This window comes from Gadus macrocephalus, chromosome 9 (genome assembly GCF_031168955.1).
Source record: "Gadus macrocephalus chromosome 9, ASM3116895v1".
Taxonomy (NCBI): Eukaryota; Metazoa; Chordata; class Actinopteri; order Gadiformes; family Gadidae; genus Gadus; species Gadus macrocephalus.
Genome location: NC_082390.1, coordinates 13,305,416 through 13,325,604, shown reverse-complemented (window position 1 = coordinate 13,325,604; position 20,189 = coordinate 13,305,416). Strand labels below are relative to the sequence as shown.

The 20,189-nt window shown below is 45.2% G+C and overlaps 1 protein-coding gene across 2 annotated transcripts in view; it reads left to right on the top strand.

Moving 5' to 3' along the window:
• Window positions 1-144: 144 nt before the first annotated feature.
• The window catches only part of LOC132464474 (chromatin remodeling regulator CECR2), a 37,537-nt gene continuing 17,492 nt past the window's right edge, over window positions 145-20,189 (top strand). Inside the window, exons 1-4 of one of the 2 annotated variants that reach the window (XM_060060866.1) lie at window positions 145-509; window positions 14,402-14,496; window positions 17,211-17,394; window positions 19,915-20,042. In XM_060060866.1, the coding sequence (XP_059916849.1) occupies window positions 390-509; window positions 14,402-14,496; window positions 17,211-17,394; window positions 19,915-20,042 (527 nt within the window). In that variant the 5' untranslated portion in view covers window positions 145-389. The remainder of the gene's footprint in view (window positions 510-14,401; window positions 14,497-17,210; window positions 17,395-19,914; window positions 20,043-20,189) is intronic. The other variant, XM_060060865.1, reaches the window with a different exon arrangement.

Sequence of the window (20,189 nt, the reverse complement as noted above, 5' to 3'; positions counted from 1 at the left end):
GGAATAAAGACATACACATGCTGCTTGTCAATGTGGTTCTCTATGCCATGTTCTTCTTTTTCTAGCTCCAGGGACTATACGTACGCAACCCATAACATGCAAGCGACCAGAAATTGAGTGGCAGGCCGGAAACACTATAATTCAGGATCCTCTCTCGGACTACCTCGCACGTACGCGTAGCGCCTCCCCCATCTGTTCAGCTCCTCAGAAATTGTGATTGAAACAGATTGTAGCGCTCCACGGTCGCAATGGCAACTGCCTGGATGGATCGTCAACAGCAACTTTCGTCCTATATATGAGATACGTTTGACGTGGCGGGGAATTAATGACCAATCGAAGAACACCTATTCTAATGTGATGAACAAAGTTTGACATTTTCCAGTACGAAAATGTCCCAGGGATGTACAATTTCTGTAGAAGAGATCCAGTCCTGGTGGGAAGTACCCGCCATAGCGCACTTCTGTTCGTTGTTCAGGACAGCGTTCAACCTTCCAGACTTTGAAATAGAGGTAAACAAGATGCGGAACCGCCATAACAACCAGTATCGTGTTTAATTGTTGCATTAAAAAGCTATTTTAAGTCAGCTTTCTTGATTTCGCAGTGCGTCCGCGTTGTTTTGCATAACGTAACTCCCTAGCTTACTGGCTGGTTAGCTGAATTTGTTCTCTGAACTTCTCTACGAGTTTGTGTCGCTAATACAATCCGGTTAGGTAACGTGTTAGCCAACTAGTTAGCACAGCTAACTGTACTTAATATATTGGCTGTTTTATCATCTCTGGTTAAATGTAAACATTGTAGCAGGGCGAATATGGCTCTCGACTCGGCAATAGTTCTGGGTTCGACGCTCTTTGCCCGACGACGCTCGTCTATTATTCACTTTATTATGAGATGCAGTGCTGTGGAACCATGTGCGACCCATTTGTTTTCATGGGGGAGAGGCATAACATTGCGCTCTTGTTTATAGCACTGTTCGACCCTAGTTCTTGAAATGTTTGGTCTTAATTTAACAGTCAATAAACTGAAACACTATTCCTGCATTTTCTTTCAAGAATGCAGGCAATTCCAATGTGTATAGGGAGTGCATAATTATTTTACTGTATTTGGTGCAATATGATTCTATACGATCTCAATAATATATTCGAACAGCAATACAAAGTAACTGGTGAGCCCATGGCCAAAAGGTTCGATACTTTGTTTTTCGATTAAAAGTTCGAGTTGATTGTCTTTCAGTTGAAAGCCATCTGGCTTGGGATGCCGTGGGGACGCAGATGCCTCCCCAGTCATTGTTTTCTTATCCTGTCCCGTTTTTGCGTAAAGGACCACTGGTAAATCGCGTACCTTAACTGGATGAACAAAATATAACATGCGTATCATGTATATTTTCCAACCGTGACATAAAAGTATACGTGTGCCATTGTTTGTAGATATATATGCATCGTGATCTCAGGATCGGTGCTCTTTTACATTATGGTGATTGACTGTTATAAAGTGCATCTTTTGGTGTTTTATATTAACTCACGGGCAAATTACAGCTTAATATATAGCCTAATTTGTCGAGAAATGATCGCATTACAATAATTGTGTACGGTCAACATCACGCATCAACGATCCCCATCACTCATTCACCCCCACCCCCGCGGGAGAGACACACGCAGGCAACGCTTTGTTATTGGATGGGTGTGTGAGGGGGGGGGGGGAGAGACTAGCAGATGGCGATCGGTTTGAGCCTAGTTTACATGAAAGTTCAGGGTTTTATGTACTGTTGCATTTTGTGGGATAAAGACTTGAGTTAATATGACAATTTTTACTGAAATAACCATTATCTATCTATCTATCTATCTATCTATCTATCTATCTATCTATCTATCTATCTATCTATCTATCTATCTATCTATCTATCTATCTCAATTTGATTTAACTTTTAGAAAATGGGCAATTTGTGCGTGATATTAAGGCCACTTTTTTGTTTGGATTCTGCGCTTACAGGAACAGATCCTGTAACAAAGTGACTCATCAGCTTCTTTAGAGAAATGTTTGAATGGCTTCCTGGTTCCTGGACCAAAGCCTATACTATGTCCTGTGCTCCTTGATTTGTTTACAGATGAGACCTTATACATTGGCCAATTTCCATTGCACTGGTATACAAAAGATTCAAGGGCAAACTAGTCTCTGTAAAGTAAGTGAAATCACTTTCTGAGTGCACACTTTCTGAGTGATGGTCGTCATTCTGGTTTTGAGTTGTTCTGCATACCAGAACAGGCAAGACAAGCTTTCTAGGCCGCTGTCAGTCATCCTTGGTTCAGTAATAGTCAGAATGACGTTTGCCCTCTTGTTAATTGGTTAGGAAGACAAAAGGAATTTGTCTTCCTAACCAAATTTGTCAACAGATGATTGAAATCATATTGTATATCGGTTGAAGGATACCGTTTCTTCATCTGTGTCTACTCGTTTTTGTTAGCAGATTCCATGATTACCCATTTGATATGGACTCCATGTAGCCTTAACTCCATGGCTTGATAACGCAAAAATTGGGTGCACAGGATTTGGGAAAATGGCCGGAAATGTTGTGGTGATGGTGGGGATCAGTTGAGTCCAATATGTAATATTGACATGTCCATCACATTTCGTGAGTCCAACATTGTGGACATACTGGCTGATCTCCCAGTGGGATAAGATTTATACTTTTGATCAACAGCACGGCTCATAACTCTGTAGCCGGTACAGAACCATTTGGCAATGTCCTTTACCATAGATGATGGTAATGATACAGATTGATTCAAGTTGGGTCACTAAACCATTTAAGGTTGCCTGTAGGTATTTGAAGGCATACAAATGCATATATACAAATGGCCATGAAGATCGCTGAACACGGCAGCTTTGAAAGGGAGGGAACGATCCGCTGGGCAGAATGCACTATTGATGGTCCCAGTACTGCCAGATATGCCCCCCTTTTCTTTTTTATGAACGCAGCTTTTGAAAGCAATACCTTTTACCGCTCCCAGGCTGGATATTAACAAACTTAGTGATGCCATTGCCGTGGTGCCATTGGCCATCTTTAGAGTCGGAGACTTTGCCTTTTACACTCCTCACCTTAGCCAGCCATACAAAACAGCCCTTCCTGTTTTGACTCACTCCACTCACTGTAGTTTGGTGAGGCGCGGAAACCAAGAGGAGGTGTATTTGTATAAAGTGTCTGTCTGAAGCGGCATTGGGATAAATAGACATTGCAAATGACAGAGGTTACTGTGGCAGTTGTTGTTGTACCTTTCCCAATACCGCCCTAATTCAGGCTAAACTAGCTGTTGTAACTTGAATTGATTAAAGGTATATTTTAATAAATGTATCTTATTTCTATTTATCCTTTTATTTGGATTGTTATTGTGTTACATGATCCAGCAAACTGTTTTACATCTGCTAGCACAGCTCCATCTGTGTATCTCTCTCTTTCATCCCCCTCCCTGCCAGCTCTCTGGGCATGTTCTCACCATTATGGACCCGCCGTCCCTCTCCTCCAGCCTCCCTCTCCTCCAGTGCCACTGCTACCATCCCTAGCCCCCTGTCTCTGGCCCTCTACCCCTTCCATGGTCCCCAGCACCCTCTGTCTCTCTCCCTCTCTCACCCCCAGCCCCAGCACTGGCATCACCATGACTAAACCCCAGATGGTACTCTTTCTTTCCCTCCCCCTGGAGGGTGAAGCTCTCTGCTTTCTTTCTGGGCGCTGCAGCTCTTCTGGGTGGGGGGAGCTCTATTCTCTCTGTAGCCCCCAGTGAGATTGTAAAAAGGAGATTTAGTCCTATTAGATTTGGCCAATAAGCAAGAGATGGCTGCCGTTGTTTTCTTGTCTACGAAGCCAGTGGATTAAATCGCGTGAGCATGTGGGTGTGTTTGGGAGAGTGGTTTGGGTTGGGGTCCAATGTTTATAAGTGTGTGTGTGTGTGTGTGTGTGTGTGTGTGTGTGTGTGTGTGTGTGTGTGTGTGTGTGTGTGTGTGTGTGTGTGTGTGTGTGTGTGTGTGTGTGTGTGTGTGTGTGTGTGTGTGTGTGTGTGTGTGTGTGTGTCTCCTCTCTAGGAAACATACAGGCTTTTTGGTATGTTGCTGTACTATGCATGTCTGTGTCAGCGGGCATCAGCTGCACTGTGGACTGGAGACGGGTCAGCGACTCATGTTTGAGCCAGTGTGAGCAGCAGCCCCACCAAGGGATCAGTGTTTAGAGGCTTTCATCCTGAATATCTTTAGCTTTTAACCCCGGCCTGCTCAGCTCCTTTGTCAGGCCCCAGGCAACTAGAATGGAGCACCCAACTCTCCAACACACTCACTCACAAGGGAGTACACTTGTCAACAATGAGCCTTTCATCAAGCCTTGTTTGTTCTATCCCGCTATCTCGGCTTGATTCTTCCCTGCCAGGTTTCTTCGCCCCTCGAATGTTCACCATTCAATCGCGCCTTACGTTCCGCTCTCCCTGAATGCCCCTCCTTTTCTCTTCCTCTCCCTCTCTCCCACCTGCTGACACATCCCCAGATCATCCTCTCTTTCTGGTGTGCACAACAACCCCCTGACACTTTCTTTCTCTGGTCAGCGAATGGATGAACCACTGGCCGCCGTTTCACTCTACGCAGTATCACGTTCCCAGCTTGATGATGCTACATACACAGGAATCCTTGAGCCTTCCTGACGCCACCCACCCACTCATGTCTCTGACTCTCAGGACAGCCAAGCACACTGCATTGTCAGAGGGCCGGCTCCCCACCCCCAGTTGTGATTGACAAGTGAGGGTAGCTGGATATGGATCAGATGATTTCACATTGGAGTTTGTGTGTGTGTGTGTGTGTGTGTGTGTGTGTGAAGGAGAAGGTGGGGTGTTGGTGGTAGCGACGACTGCGGGGCGGGGGGGTATAGGCACATACGCCAAGAGTTTTTTCAGCGATTTCCATTGTCAGTGCTCCCCATGACTCCCCCTCTCTGTCTCCAGTCTGTGGCAGCCCTCCCTCCAGGGCTGCTCCCCTCAATCCACTCCTTCCATCCCCCCCTTCCCCGGGACTGGGAGGCCTACCTTCTCGAATGTTTTAATGGGTCTTGTTGTTGTGGTAGATGACAAGGAAGGCATGTGTGAGCTTAACATTGTCTCGTCCTGGCCTAACGGGTGCCCTTAGTACATGTGCATTATTGTATTGTGGTTCAGAGCTTCATAAGAAGAGAGGAAGTAAAGTGCAATGAACTTCCCATCATGCTATGAAATGCAGTATACTAGAGTTGTTCTTGCTTAGAAGGCAATTGATGCTGCCTGATCATGTGCAGCGGTGTGTAAAATGCCTGCACCGTTAATGTAAGAGTGCTGTGAAGCAATTTCTATCAGACAAGTATGCACCTGGGAGTGCAATCTTTTAGATGTCTGCCGTTATTGGTTGTATTTGCGCGTATTTCCGAATTGTTACTTAGTTTGGGGATTTTATTGATGTGTGTACATCGGCAACATCAACTCTGGTTCCGATAGAAGACCATGCGGAGAAGTTGGACCATGAAATGTGATTTCCATTGGTCCAACTTTTCAGCGGCAACATAGTTGATGTTGCAGATAACTGCAGATCGCAGGCTGAATGGCCTGAGTGGCGGCTCAGTCAGTCAATCACAGGACTAGTTTAGTGACAAGGGGACCAGCTTCTTTGGGGAGCGCTCTTTCTCAGCAGGTGGTGGAGAATGTAATGTGTTTAATCTATTGCCTTGGCTTATGTTAGAGCATTCACTGTCTGCAGTACAGGCTGTCGATTGTTAATGTGGTATTAGTTCCTCAAGTCAATACATTATTATGGCCTGCCCTGCAATATTTCCATTGCAACAGTGGTTTGCAGTGGCAAATAGGGCTGGGAACCAAACCTCTATAATTTTTAGGTTCTGGCCATAACACGTTTGTACTACTAGGCCGAAACTGGACTGAAAGTTTTGTTTCTGATGTTTTGTTCTTTAATTGCTCAAACGTGTGGGTCACACACTATGGATGTCTTTTTAAATGTCTGATTTGACTTCTCCATCTGTTCAGCTGCATCATGCTTCTGCCTCTCTCTGTTCAGCTGCAACATGCTTCTAATTGACTTGTTATTAAAAGAGAAAAATTGGGTTTTGCATCAGCTGCAAGCAATACAGTTAAAGTTAAGTGGATAAACATTTATAAAAGAGTGAACATTATATTTAGAAAGTAAAAATTAAAAAAAAAATTATATTAATGTCTCTATCAAGGGCTCCCCTTTTAATAGTTTGTCTGTGATTGGTGCAACAATCTAACAGCCTAGTGTTCTGGTTAACATTATCTGATCTTTAAAATCACAATCCAAATCATACACATGACGTTAACAACTCTCAGCAAAGTTTTGGTGAGATTCGGGGTGTCGGATCAATACCAAAAAGGTACTTGTTACGATATTCATTCATCACACTGATTAACCTTGCTAATCTGGGGACATTCTGCACCACGAGAAACATGTCTTAATGCACAGTAGGGCAAAGATTCTAGTAGAGATCTGATATTTATCTGCCAATATAAAGCACTTGGACTCCATCTGAACCTAGCTCTGCGACTACTGCCCATTTCACCAAAACCGGTGGTGAATATATCTCAAAGAAAAAGTATTATATACTTGGCTGCGATTGTTGCTTGCTATTCTCCTAAAGTAGCCCAAGAGGTAAACGGATTATTTGCTTTGTACTTTTAAGATGTGCTTGTCTCCCAGACAGACATTTTCATTGTGCTGTGTCAGCTGCGTCTTCAAAGTAATATTTTGATGGAAGCAAAACGCTACGATTCTAGGTGCGCTCTATTTATTATGTTCCCATAGTAAGTCTGTTAAATTAGCTCAATATTGGCATAGAAAAAACTATTGAACATTGCCAATTAACGATCCGATCACAAATTGGTACAAGCCGTAGTTGAATAGATGGAATGACGTCTACACATTTGACCCCGTTTTCTATTCTGATTTGGATGATTTTAAATAATGGGACTATCTATCCAGCTAAATTCAAACATTGCTTTTCAATCTCTGTTACATTGCACTTTAGTGCACATCAATCTGCCATGACAACAGACGAATCCCATGCAAGGCTGTAAACATGACGCATCACACATCAAAGAAAATGGAACTGTTTACTTATTTCCAGAGAGCTTGTTTCAGGTGGCTAGCTAGCTTAAGGTTAGACTATTTAACGCCACAATTTAGCAAAAAGATGGCGGGATGTAATATTCTGGTTACGTATGAGCTCTGAAAATACCTGATAATCTATTCAGTCTGGCCTTGAGGCCTTGAATAGTATTATTATTGTCAGGTTAAATGTACGATTTTGTGCTGTGGTGAAGAAAAATGTGAGACTTGAGAAGGTATTATGGTATGGTGATATCATGGTGGGAAGAAGCACAGTTAACTTATCTGTGTGGTGAGATCCGGTGTGGCTGTCTGCCTCTGCCAACTATGGGGTTTCACATGATTTTGTTGTCCTTCTCCAAGCCCTTTGCACCATCTGCCTAATGTTGATCTCAGCGTCTCAGCCCCAGACCCCTTCCTTCTCCAACCACCTTGCTCTGGGGGGCTATTTCTCTCTCTTCAAGGCAAGCAGGATAAATGTTAACGATCTGTGTATGGAGGTGCATGTGGGTATGTGTGTGTTTGTGCACGTGCATTCGCATCTGTTTTGGCAGTGTGGGAAGATGAGAACCTCCGGTTTGTAAGCAGACAGTTAATTCTTAGGAGGAAGCTGATGTTTTTTTTCCTCTTGCCAACCATGTGTGGGGACAGGCGGTGGTGGGGTTGGTCAGGCACCACTGGCCCGGGTGGCCTCTCATCTCCTGTGTTTAATGGTCCTCTCTCATTCAGCTAGCCCATGTAGGCTAAGGCAAAAGGCTCTCAGGTTCACTGTAGAGCTTCCACCAGGAAGGATCGGCCCACTGTCAGTCTCTCAATGGCCCCAGCAACAACCCCCATGCCACATACTCTCATAGCCCCACCACCTGTTCCACCTGGTGCTGACATTGGCTGGAAAAAAAAACAGCAGGAATTAAACTGTAATGTTGCTAGCCTTTTGGCTGATTTTGGTGTCCGTGTCGTTGCTTATCCACACTGACACGCATCAGAAGTGCCGCTTTAGGGGCAACCAGTTGTCATTCCTGCCCGAAGGACCAAATGTCTACCTTGCCTTTGGCTATGGGAGGTCTTAACAGTCGCCTGCAGCATGTCAAAGGAACACCAGATCTTCCTATAATGGTAGAAATGCAGTATGGAAAAAAAAAATTGTACCGACCATCTTAGTCCTCCTTTTACACCAGCTATGAATCTGGGGTTTATTGTTGGTGATCCCTTTGGTAATCAAACACCTACATCCTGAGGAAGCAAGGATGCTTTCCTGTGCTGTGTGTAGTTGAGTGTGCCCATCCATGCACATGTGTTTGTCATGTGGCAGGAGGAGAGGTGTATGTGTGGGGAGAGGGTGGTGTTGTCAGTTGATTACTCCTCGAGGAGTCATGTGTGAAGTGGGACGAGGTGGACAGGGAATAAGAAGACAAACAAAGAAGGGAATGGGAGGAAGAGAGAGTAGCTGTCTCTCACACAGCAACACCAACAAGCCTCCCATCCCCCCCATTACCATGCAGCCCTTCCACACGTCCTCCAACTGCTGCTCCAGATGGAGCCCAGAGGAGTTGTTAACAGCAGCGCATGGAAAGGGACTCTTGTGAAGCTCTGCAGAGAGGCCAGGCCCCTGATACCACAGTGCTCTGCGTTCTGCAGCAGCTGTGGCATCATAGATACAAGCCGTACCCCCTCCCCCCCCAATCCTACCACATCCCTTCAGATCCCTGAAGCTTCCCTCCTCCTCACAGTGTCGCTCTGACTCTCACAACGCCCTGTTACCAATGCAGGTGGGCTTCAGCAATACACCATCAACATTACACCATCGCCACTACATCAGTGTGGAGTCGCTTTTATCTTTAAACGTTTTGTTCTATGATGTGGATCACACATCTATCCTTTACCTCTTTGTTGCTCATCTAGTGGCTTAAATATACAGGGGTCGGTGGTTCTGTGTTCATGGAATTTAATTCTTATTCCTATTGGTCTTCAATGACCATGGCCCTCATTGCATGGCCCTATCCAGATGTAAGCCCATGATGTCTGAAACACAATACTTCTCCATAATAAACTCTTGTAATGGGATTTCAATGCCTTGCTCATTATGCTGATAGCTATGGCCAACACTTTTTCAATGTTACCTTTTGTCCTTTAAATTAAACCTGTAGATAAACGGTTGTGGCCCACCATGACCACAATTGTACAGCATATTAAATGAATAGTGGTGTCAACGGCATACAAATGATATGACTTGTATACTCTGGAAAGGCATTTGCAGTATGATATTGTCACCTCCATCCCTTGGGGTCCCTGAACGGGGTTTTGCGCAGATTTTATTGCTCCACATGGTGTTGGGCTGCTGGGCACTCGAGGGACCCATAATGGTTGTCTTATACCGGAGGATATACAATCAGAAAAGTCTGTTTTATAAAAATGGAGGTTGCTGTAAGAAGTCTCTTGGGAGTGTACATCTGTTGTGTATTGCTCTTCGGAGTCCTCATGTTGTCTTGTCTTGCTGTAGGCATCTGTTTTTCTAGGCCAGAAGTAAGCAATTGACATTGAGGCGTAAAGCCGCTCTGACACCTGAGTCCTTAGCTTGACACTGGTACTCTCATGGCCTATCATGATGCCCACACCCTTTCTACTGGACGAAAGTCACAGGGTGTTAATATGGTTGGCATCGCAACCTCTTTATAGTCGGTATGGACTTCCCTTAAGGCTGTGTTAAGTGTTACATGATAACAATATGGCGATGTTTTTTTTGGCTACAGTCGTTTTTCTTCAGAATGGCGTACACCGGTTTGAAATGCATGATCCTCGTATGAGGATAAAAATAACTAATTTAATTTGTAGTCAAGTGCAGAAGAACACTATCCTGCAAAGCCTCTGTGGGCTCAGTCTTGTTTAAACGTTTTCTTTACCCAGGGGCAATCCCCACTTGAAACGCAGATCTTTATTTTGAAGGTTTATGTACATTTTAAGGAACTATCCAGTATACCATCGGAAAATAATTATCCAAAGCTGGAATGACGTGTTTCATCAGCCCTAGAGGTGATGATTATGGTTGAAGAGTGAATTAGGAATTTAAGGGGGGATACACACCTATTGGGGGTGTAATGGTACACAAAAGTCACGGTACAGGAGGACGGTATGGTTGATAGTTAAGGGGAACATTTTATTTGCTTGTTTGTCAACAACGGAGAATGGCCGTAGATCAGCAGCAATGAAAACCCCAATAGACTTGGTTATGGCTTTTGCATTTCTGAATTCCCAGATAGGGGTTGCTGAAATAGTGTCGTGAGCTGGGTTTGCACAGCTTGCTTTTTTTTCACAGCAACGTTGACAGTAACACCTGGATGGTGTCTTTTCAAATGCATGTGCATGTTAAAGTGCTTTCTGTAGACACAGAGAGCCCTCTCCGTAGCTGGAGAGCCTGTCGGAGACCCTCTCCATAGCTTACGCGCGTATCCAATATTTTTAACTATCCGTCGACGCAACGGAGACGGCAAGGGCTGTCATTGGTCCTACAAAATCATTCCCAGAATAATTTCTCCGGTTTGACTTTGCACCTTATTTACTTTGTACATTGTTTACTTTGCACATTACGGAACAATAAAACACCAAATAAGATTTGAAAAGCTTTGGAAATGTATTTTACAAAATTACTGACATGTTTTGTAGTCAACATATAAGATCGATAGGGTGGCGAATTGCATTGCGTATCCAACATCCTGACGGAGAACTGGGAATGCTCGAGGGGTCTCCGTAGTTACGCAGTCGGATTATGGAGTCGGAGTAGTATAGAGTGGCGAAGTCACGCCCCTTCCGGTAGAGCCCATGGGACCTATGAGATCGAAAAATATGAATGGGTTTCAATGGAGAGAAAGTAATTATTTTCTGGTCCCAGTCTTTATTTATGCCCCGGATTGCACATATGTTGTTTGTGGATTTAAATGATAATCTTTCATGTCAGGAGTTTGACCGTTTATTGTGCAAATGTTCAGTTAGAGGCTGTAGAGAAAACACAATGGGAGAGACTACATGTCTCGTATGTGACGTCACACTCCCTGCGACTGGCGTGGACAAGACCGACAATCTCCCCATCTGCATACAATATTTTTTGTTTTCTTTGCATGAAAAATTATCATTTAAATCCACAAACAATATACGTGTAATCCAGGGCATATAAAGACTGGGACCAGAAAATAATTACTTTCTCTCCATTGAAACCCATTCATATCCCATGGGCTCTACCTGAAGGGGCGTGACTTTGCCACTCTATACTTATACGGGGAACTCTTACCTCAAGTTTTAAATTCCGCATCGCAAAACAAGCCTTTACATTCGCCATAATAACGCTATTTAAGCCACATTTTCCGCACCGCGGTCCACCTCAGAAGTGCCTGTACCGTGACGGTTCGGTACGAATACGTGTATCGTTACACCCGTAACACCTCTGTGTAGTGGAATATCTTTTGTCATTTAAGACCACCTACATTTACATAATTCGAAACCAACGTAAACTTATTTTCTATGTATCAAAAGCCCCACTACATACAACCAAACCCCAGCTGTTGAACATGGTGTTGAACGAGCTGCTTCTGTATGAACGACACCCACACTAGCCTTGACTCGGCTGCTAATCTTTGTCCTGTACGATAACCTGCAAGCCTTGTTCACTTTACTACCTGGGGGATGAATACCCTGCCTCTTCATTAGTTTTCTTTCTAGCCGTCTGCTTATCCAGTGTCCTTATCTAGGGCCTTATGAGGCCTATTGATCATTAATGGAAGCATTGACTATAGTCCTGATCTATGACGAAGGAAAGGCAAGTCGTCTGTGTAACTCTGTACTGTCTTGGCATTTTATTATGTAGTCTATGCTTGTCAAATCCTAGTTGATAAAAGCTAAAATAACTTTAATTTGTCAATTATGTGCCGGATAGTTAAAAAACGGTTATTGCCAAACTCACTTACAAGTTGTATTCATTATTGAGAGATGTTTTATGTCTGAGCAGTATTCTACCCATAAATAACATCCACCCGTTCATATAGCTGTGACCATAACGGCCTGCTCTATTGTATGCAGATGTTGCATGTGTGTTCATTTAAGGGAGCTTCACGCAGGATATTTCCAGCTGCAGTGTCCCGTCTTTAATCAGTGCGAGTGTTAAAACCCCCGCCCACAGAGGATTGGCCTGCTGGGAGGTTGGCTTTCAGAGGGAGCTGCACATGTACCACATTTATTCCCCTTCCTTTGCCATCTGATCCTCCGAGTGGCACTTCAAAGGTGGCGCTGGGTGGCGTTAATCCAAGGGCTGGTCGGCTCAGTTCGCTTGCACCAATCACTCGGCGTTTTCCGGTACTCTGCGCCCCAGCCCTCTGCCTCCCCTCCCTCTCCGGCCCTGGCCCCAGGCGTGATCAAAGCGAGGCTCCTCTCTGATGGATGAGCCCTCGCCGGCCCACAAGCTGCTTGACAGGGGACCAGGAAGTGGAAGAGAGCGTGACACAGGATCTCTCAGGATCTCACCCACTTGTAACATGGCCATATACATAAAATACCCCCAATGGATAGGCACCGCCGTCTTCCAGTGATCCGTGGTCATCCACAGCCGCTGCTGGGTACACTTTGACCTGGGAAAGGGACGTTTGTAAAATATCTGTTTGAAGATCTGTTGCACCTCAAGTATCGGCTGGTATCTCGCTGACTTTTTTTGTTTATGTCTAGTTGAAGGTTCCTCGTTTAGTATAAATCAGTGCTGACCCGGCCCAAGAGTCCTCAGACGAGATTTGGAATTCTTCCTGCGCTGGGACAGGGACAGAAAGGGCCATTAGAACCTGTTTTACGAGCTGCTGCAAGTAGACTGACCACCAATAGCTTTTTGAATTGGCCATTAAAAAGTGCTTAGGGGGCTTGATGAGCTGTGCCTTGTTTGAGTAATGACTTAACCGTTGGGTAATTTCTCGCCACATACTGCCTCCTCTGGTTAGCTCCTCAACGATGCAACCTTTCTGCTTGGACGTCCCTTTTTGTTGTGAAAAGCTGTATAACTTCAGGTTCGACATTGTTAGATCGTTTTCTTTTGTCACAGGATAAAATCAATCGGCACTTCTTAAACTTCCCAGGTTAACCAAGGTCACATTGTGCAGGTTTAACTTCTAGTGAGGCTTACCATCTTGTTTCACTTCTTCCCCTATTTTATTTTACAACCACATTACCAAACCATTTGTCGTATCCTGCTTTTCAACGGGTTGTTTGGTCCCTTCTGCTGTTTCTCATCATGCTGACTCGTTGGCTCCTGGCTTCCGTCTCCCTCTGAGGCCAGGAGGAGTGGAAGTCGACCTTTGAACTCTCCGGGGATCCTCTGGAGAGGGGCTGCAGTCTGCACACAGAGGGGGTACATGCGAGTGCAGAGTGAGAAACCTCGCCTATGTGGGTTATTCTCAACCTACAGGGCTCTAGCTGAATTATTGCCAGAAGACAAGCATATCCTGGCAAAGGGTCCATTCTGGTACTGATGTGGGGCACTTAACATTTATATGTCTGCAGTCTCGTCCGCCTGCTCCTTCTCATCAGTGTCCTCCCCATTAGGGCCTTGAGGCTGTCTTTGGGGACAGAAGTGCATTCTGGGAAACCCTGTGGTGTGTTTTTCAGGGGGTGGTTACCAGGAGGGGCCCGAGGCTGTGATGTGGCTCTAGGGTTCCTGCTGCCTGCTGTTTCTCCTCGGCTCTCCCAGGGCTTTAGAGTTTGCTCTGGCCGTTATTACCGCTTCATAAAACCTCAATGGCTGTCACACAATGCATGGCAGGAGAGGGGTGGGCTGAACTTGAACCTTGTCTCCAGTCAAACAGCCAGCGGCGAAACAAGCAAACCCTTGCCAGAACACTTTGAAATTCCTTTCCACCCACCTGCTGACTACCTTTGCCAGCCTACCTCCCCTTGGTTTCCAAGACTACTAAGCTTCCCCCTAGGAGCGGTTAGCTTTTTCTGGGTCTTGCGTTATAAATGTTTGACACAGACAGGAACTCCTTGCCTTCACCTCACCAATGTTCCCCTTCCCCTCACTGAGACAGCCTGAGTGTTCCATCTCTATCGGTCCATTCTATCTATTTAATTATTATTTTTATTTTTTATTTATTTTTGTCTAATTCCGCATCCTATTGTATCATAAAACTGCATTTTCAAACGTGTGTTCACACCTGTGAAATGTGTTAATACTACTGAATGCTTCACTCCGGTCCTTTTTGTTATGCTATGTGTTGTCTGACCACTGTCTTTCTCTGACTTGCAGGAGCTGGAGAAAGCCCTGTCGGAGCAGGACTTTGATTTCCTGGGTGACCTCATCGCCTGTCTTTTACAGGGATGCTACCAGCGCAAGGACATCACGTAAGCTGCCCCATGTTTTACAGGAAAATGAGTTGCCATTGTTGACATATCATCTAGGTGGGGTTGTAACTCCTCACCTAATCAAAAGAAGAAGCTGACAAATGTACCATCCTCTGTGATGCGGCTGCCGGAGAGACCAGAGTTCCCCACTGTGTAGGACGGGGCGACAGGGAATTAAGGCCTTGCTTTCTACCAGGTTCAGAGAAGCTAATGCCGCTTTTCCACCGCACATGTAGCTCGACTCGACACGACTCGACACGACACGACTCGACACGACTCGACACGGTAGCAGCACGGGTGCTTTTCCACCGCAAATAGTACCTCCTGGACGTGGGCGGGGTCGGCTGCGCGAAAGGGCCGTGACGTATTTTTGTACGCGACGCAAACAAGACCTACGCAACCCACACATGGACAGAACCCACATAACAACAATGGAGGACATCGATAACATTACTATTATTAGCTGGCATGTTGAAGAAGTTGAAGAAGTGGAATATATGTTGGCTGCGGCGCTGCTATGGCTGTTACCAGCATGGTTGCCATGTCGCTCTCGTGACTTCGTCACACTCTCTGGCCAATAAGTGGCCGGCCGTCTGCCGACGTCACCTTTTAGCATCGGCTCAGCCGCTTGGAACCTAGAGCGAGGCGGTACTAGAAAAAGCAGCCACTTCAGGTACCAGGTACCATGTTTTCGCGGTGGAAACGCAAAAAATGCGAGCTGAGTCGAGTCGAGTCGTGTCGAGCTGGTACCATGCAGTGGAAAAGCGGCATAAGACAGTGTGCGGAAAGACTGAACCTCGTCCTGAAATTAATCTTGGATCTGCAGCTCCCTTTGTGTGAACATAAGCACCACTTTGCGTCACTATTTTTTCTTCTTTTTGGATTACACTTGAAAATAAATTCTCATATGTTTAGAAATTGACATGCATGAATCATCACAAATGGTTCAGAATTTGATGACGGTTGTAACATGAGGTTTTCCTCCTATGTTTAAGTAAAACATCAATAAGAGATGTGTACAGAGCATATATATTTCATACATGAAGATTTCTTTGTATATATTTTGCATGCAATGATACCTATCCATAGCTGGCATGAAGCTATTGCACCATCCTTCTTTGTAATTATGAAGGTAGGCACACGGAACCAAAACTACTGTTTGGTACAACAGCTGCAGACACATCAAAGAGCGAGCATGGCTCTAGAAGGAGTCAAATTAAGCTCCGGCCGCCTTTCAAAACGTCCTCATAAAGCTCTAGGCCAAAGATCTGCTTTGGTATTCAGTAGTTCAGGTGGTTGCTATTCAGATCTACATTCGGGTTTCTCCAGACACCCCCCCCCCCCCCCCCCTTTTTCTATCTCCTTTTATTCCTGGTCATCATCAGCAAGCAGCCCAGTAGTGCCAGTCAGGCCATAATAGAAAGGCAGGAACCATTCCAGGCGTCCACCTGGAGCGGCCGGCAACAGAAGGACAACTGGCTTTATTGGAGCGGACAGGCGCTGGCGTCCTGGGGACGGCTGCTCAGGCCTTTCACTGAGCTGCCCTTTTCATCCGCCCGCGCTAAACGCTCCGGCAGAGCGGGGGCCGGGGGAGGTGTGAGTGTCCGCGGGGCCTATCGGGGAGAATAAGGAGAGGCAGGAGATAGAAGGAGGGCCGGCAGGGCGAGCGGAGGACAGAGGGAGGGGGTGTGCCTGCAGCTGTGTGAAAAGTGCACGCTGCTCTTTCAAGATAAGCCATTTTTTTTTTTTCCTCTTCCTCTTTCTCTGGGCTGTTGCGGGCATGCTGACCCCTGCCTCAGGCCCTTGTTCCTGTTCAGCTGAGCAGGAGCAGACAAAAAAGTGCAGATTAATCAGCCTCATCTGAGCTGGAACCAATGTTTATTTATCGGCTCACCCCACCAGTCCCCTTTCTGCAGCCGACGTTTAGGTTTGAATCGGTTTCTTCTCTGAGCTTTTTAAATAAAAAAATATTCCCCCACTGCTTGCTTAACCACAGCTTGCTACAGTACCCCTTCTGATTTCAGTGCTAAGCATACCTATGCTGGCTGAAAGGTTACCTAGCCACATGTAGTGAGGCAGAGGAAACCCATCACTAGGCCCGTATATGTAGTACTAAAAGATTAAATCTTGCAAAAATGTAGAACATTTGATCGAAAATCCAGTCATTGGAAAGGAGAACAGCTTGCAAATGACTGTGGCCTTCGAAACGCAGGGCTGCACTTGGGTCCCAAATAGGGTGCAACATTCCTACAATAGCTGATACTTTGATTGCTCACGGTGTTAGAAAAGAGGCTAGTTTAAAGTCGAAACTTGGGTTAAGAAAAAGCATTTTTAAATGAATAGGCGGTATTGAGTGAAAAACATATCTGGGGCACTGGTTTACCAATGGATAACCTAATAATCGAATGTAACATGATCCTCTTCATGTTACATTTTCATTTTGGAGTGAATGGTCACTACTACTGTGGAAGAACATGAGGAATCCATACATCACAGAAGTCATTGAGTCATACACTAGGATGGTGTTCTTCGATCAACCTCTCAAATACGCTGTAGCTTGAGCTAATTGCTGTTCTTTAATACGCACTATCGAGGAATCTCAGAGTGGCCAATCACCATTTAGTCGACTGGCGTATTGTTCCGTGGCGCGGTTTGACCCCATTTCGGGTTCAGACACCTTAATGGCCCATCTCTCGCTCTCGTCTCCCTTGCAGCCCCCAGGCCTTCAGCGGCTACCTCGATGACATCATCAACTATCGCTGGGAGCTGGAGGAGGGCAAGCCCAACCCCCTGCGGCAGGGCCCCTTCCAGGAGCTGCCCGTCCGCACCCAGGTGGAGCTGCTGCACCGCCTGTGTGACTACCGGCTGGACGCCGCCGACGTCTTTGACCTGCTGAAGGTAGCACGCCTCGCCGGCACCAGGCCCCCCCCCCGGCTCCCCACTCTGGTTCAGAACCCACCCGAGCAATGCCGATCCACCTGGGCCTTTGACTTGGCACTAACTGGTGAAGCACCCATTTATCCGCCACCGTTCATCATCGGTCGATATACGCCCTAAACACCGTGATCGGTGATTGGGTGATCAACTTGAAATTTGCCCTTCCAGGAGCCGATCCAAGACTCATAAAATGATTGTGCACAAGACGTGCCATTATTTGGTTCAGTCACTGAGAAAGTATTGTTATTCTGCTTTAACATAAGTCGTAACGTAACCATAGAAATGGATTTTTGTTGATAGGATGCCATAACCTGCCTGCATCACGCGGTGCTTAACTCTCCCTATGTTTTTAGTTGTGTTTTTTTATTTATATAGGTTTGCACTATTAGCAGTAAACCTAGACATTTCGTTATTCACGCATCCCCATGTTAGCTGTAACTACAAAATTACCTATAACCTGATACGTCAAGACTGCCTCGCTCACCTTCTCTGCTTTATGTGAAACTAACTTGCCTCTCTAAAGCACCATGTGTAGCCAAAAGGTTGCAGTCGTAGTTCTTTCATTTCAACGTAGTTCCTACAATCTTAAGCATTGGCTACAGATTAGGAATATATTCGAAGTTTGTTTGTTTATTAATATTAATATTCAAATATATTCTAATATTTATTAATAATATTTTGACCTGGATTGGGCTTCGCAAGGTTTGTTTACCGCGTTGCTATGGTTACCGGTCTTGCGTGTTCCAACAGTTTATTAGGTTTCTAATAAATCGCTGTCTAATCAATACTTCATTCACTGCCTCTTCCGTGGTCATTACAATATTATGAATAAACTGCGTCGGGTTCTCCGACGTCTCTCCCTCTTGGCCTGCCCATAACCGGTTTGAATATTAAGGACTGCCTGATATTCATTCGAATTTTGATTTATTTTTTGATATTCGAATTATATTTGAATATCGAAGTTCGGAGTCAAAGCCCTGCTACAGATATAGGCATCTCCTGCGTAGCTTACATGCAAACGTTTCCAATCGCACAATCTTTATAAACAATCCAGAAACGCAGTATTTTCGGTTACACTATTAATTCTATAAACCCTTACAATCATAACCAAGGAACTGTCAGTCATTATTTGTTAGCACAGCCTAGTGACAGAATTTGCTTCTTCCGGGTAGCTGTCCTTTTCTCTGCCTGTGAATATTGATGCGTGCCTAGTGTATCACGGGTGATACACTTACATTTGATCATATGTTGGATTAAATCAGTGTTGGGCGTGTATTATCAATAAAAGCTATGTTACTATCCTTTTTAGCTCCTTTCCTTAGTGTGCAAGTAAGAGTGTGTTGGCCTTACAATTATTTAACGCTCCTTTACATTTAAATCTCTAGAAAACGGCTCCTAACTAGGGCAATCTAAACTCTGTAGTGCTCTGTGTGGTTCGACTCTTATCTAGTCCAAACTAAACTCTGTAGTGCTCTGTGTGGTTCCACTCTTAACTAGTCCAAACTAAACTCCATAGTGCTCTGTGTGGTTCCAATCTTAACTAGTCCAAACTAAACTCTAGTGCTCTCATATATTGCTGACCCTTATTAATTATTCTATTAATATATATTTTACTATTAAAAGAAAATTGGTCCTTTGTATTTGATCGACCCCGATCACATATCTAAAAGATCGCTGGTCGGGATCGGCCTAAAAAGACCTGATCGGGGCATCTCTAACATTGTATGCATGCTTTATGTCCTGGAAATTGCGTTGAATTTACTCATTCAACGCATAGTATACGAACAATTCATGTCCTTCCTATTTGTGATAGTAGGGGTCATAGAGAAACTGATAAAAGGCCATTTGAAAAGGCTTTTCACTGTGGAGTTCACTGAGGGAAGGGTTGTAAAGTTCAAAGTCTCTGAGTGTTTATCACATCGACACAGATAGTGGTTCTTATGTAACCTAGATGCTGGGGACATGCAGAACCTTCATCCATTATTATGTTGCAGGAGGTTAATGACTACGCTAACTTCTTGTTTAATTCATTACATAACAGCAGCATAGTAACTTGACATGCAACATTAAGAAATCCCACTTGCCCAATCAGATAAATAGGAAAGTGTGTGTGTGTGTGTGTGTGTGTGTGTGTGTGTGTGTGTGTGTGTGTGTGTGTGTGTGTGTGTGTGTGTGTGTGTGTGTGTGTGTGTGTGTGTGTGTGTGTGTGTGTGTCGGATATTGCAATCGTTCAAGATGACAAACTGGCCACAAAACACTCTTTGGCCCAATCCCATTTCTACCCCTTCCCCATACCCCTTCAAAACAAGGGGTAAGGGGTAGAAATGGGATTGGGCCTTTGTATCCAGCCCTCCTTGGTACCAGTAATGACGCCTCTGTAGTTATTATTTGGTGCTTGATTGGGACGGATGGCGGCTCGTGTCGTCAGGTGAGGTGCATCCCGTAGCCCTGGGTGTTGATCCCTCCTCTCCCCTCCTCCAGGGCCTGGACGCTGACAGCCTGCGGGTGGAACCCCTGGGGCAGGATGGGAGCGGGGCCCTCTACTGGTACTTCTATGGCACGCGCATGTACAAAGAGGAGCCCGTCAGATGGAAAGCAGAGCCGCTCAGGTAAACTGTGTGTGTGTGTAAACTCTATTCAACCGCCCATTCATTATACTTCCTTGTAGCGAACCCGGCCAGACAATGGTGAAGCGTACTGATGTTTCCAAAGAGTTAATTAATGTACAGCCGTTCGTTCCTTATTTTGTACATTAG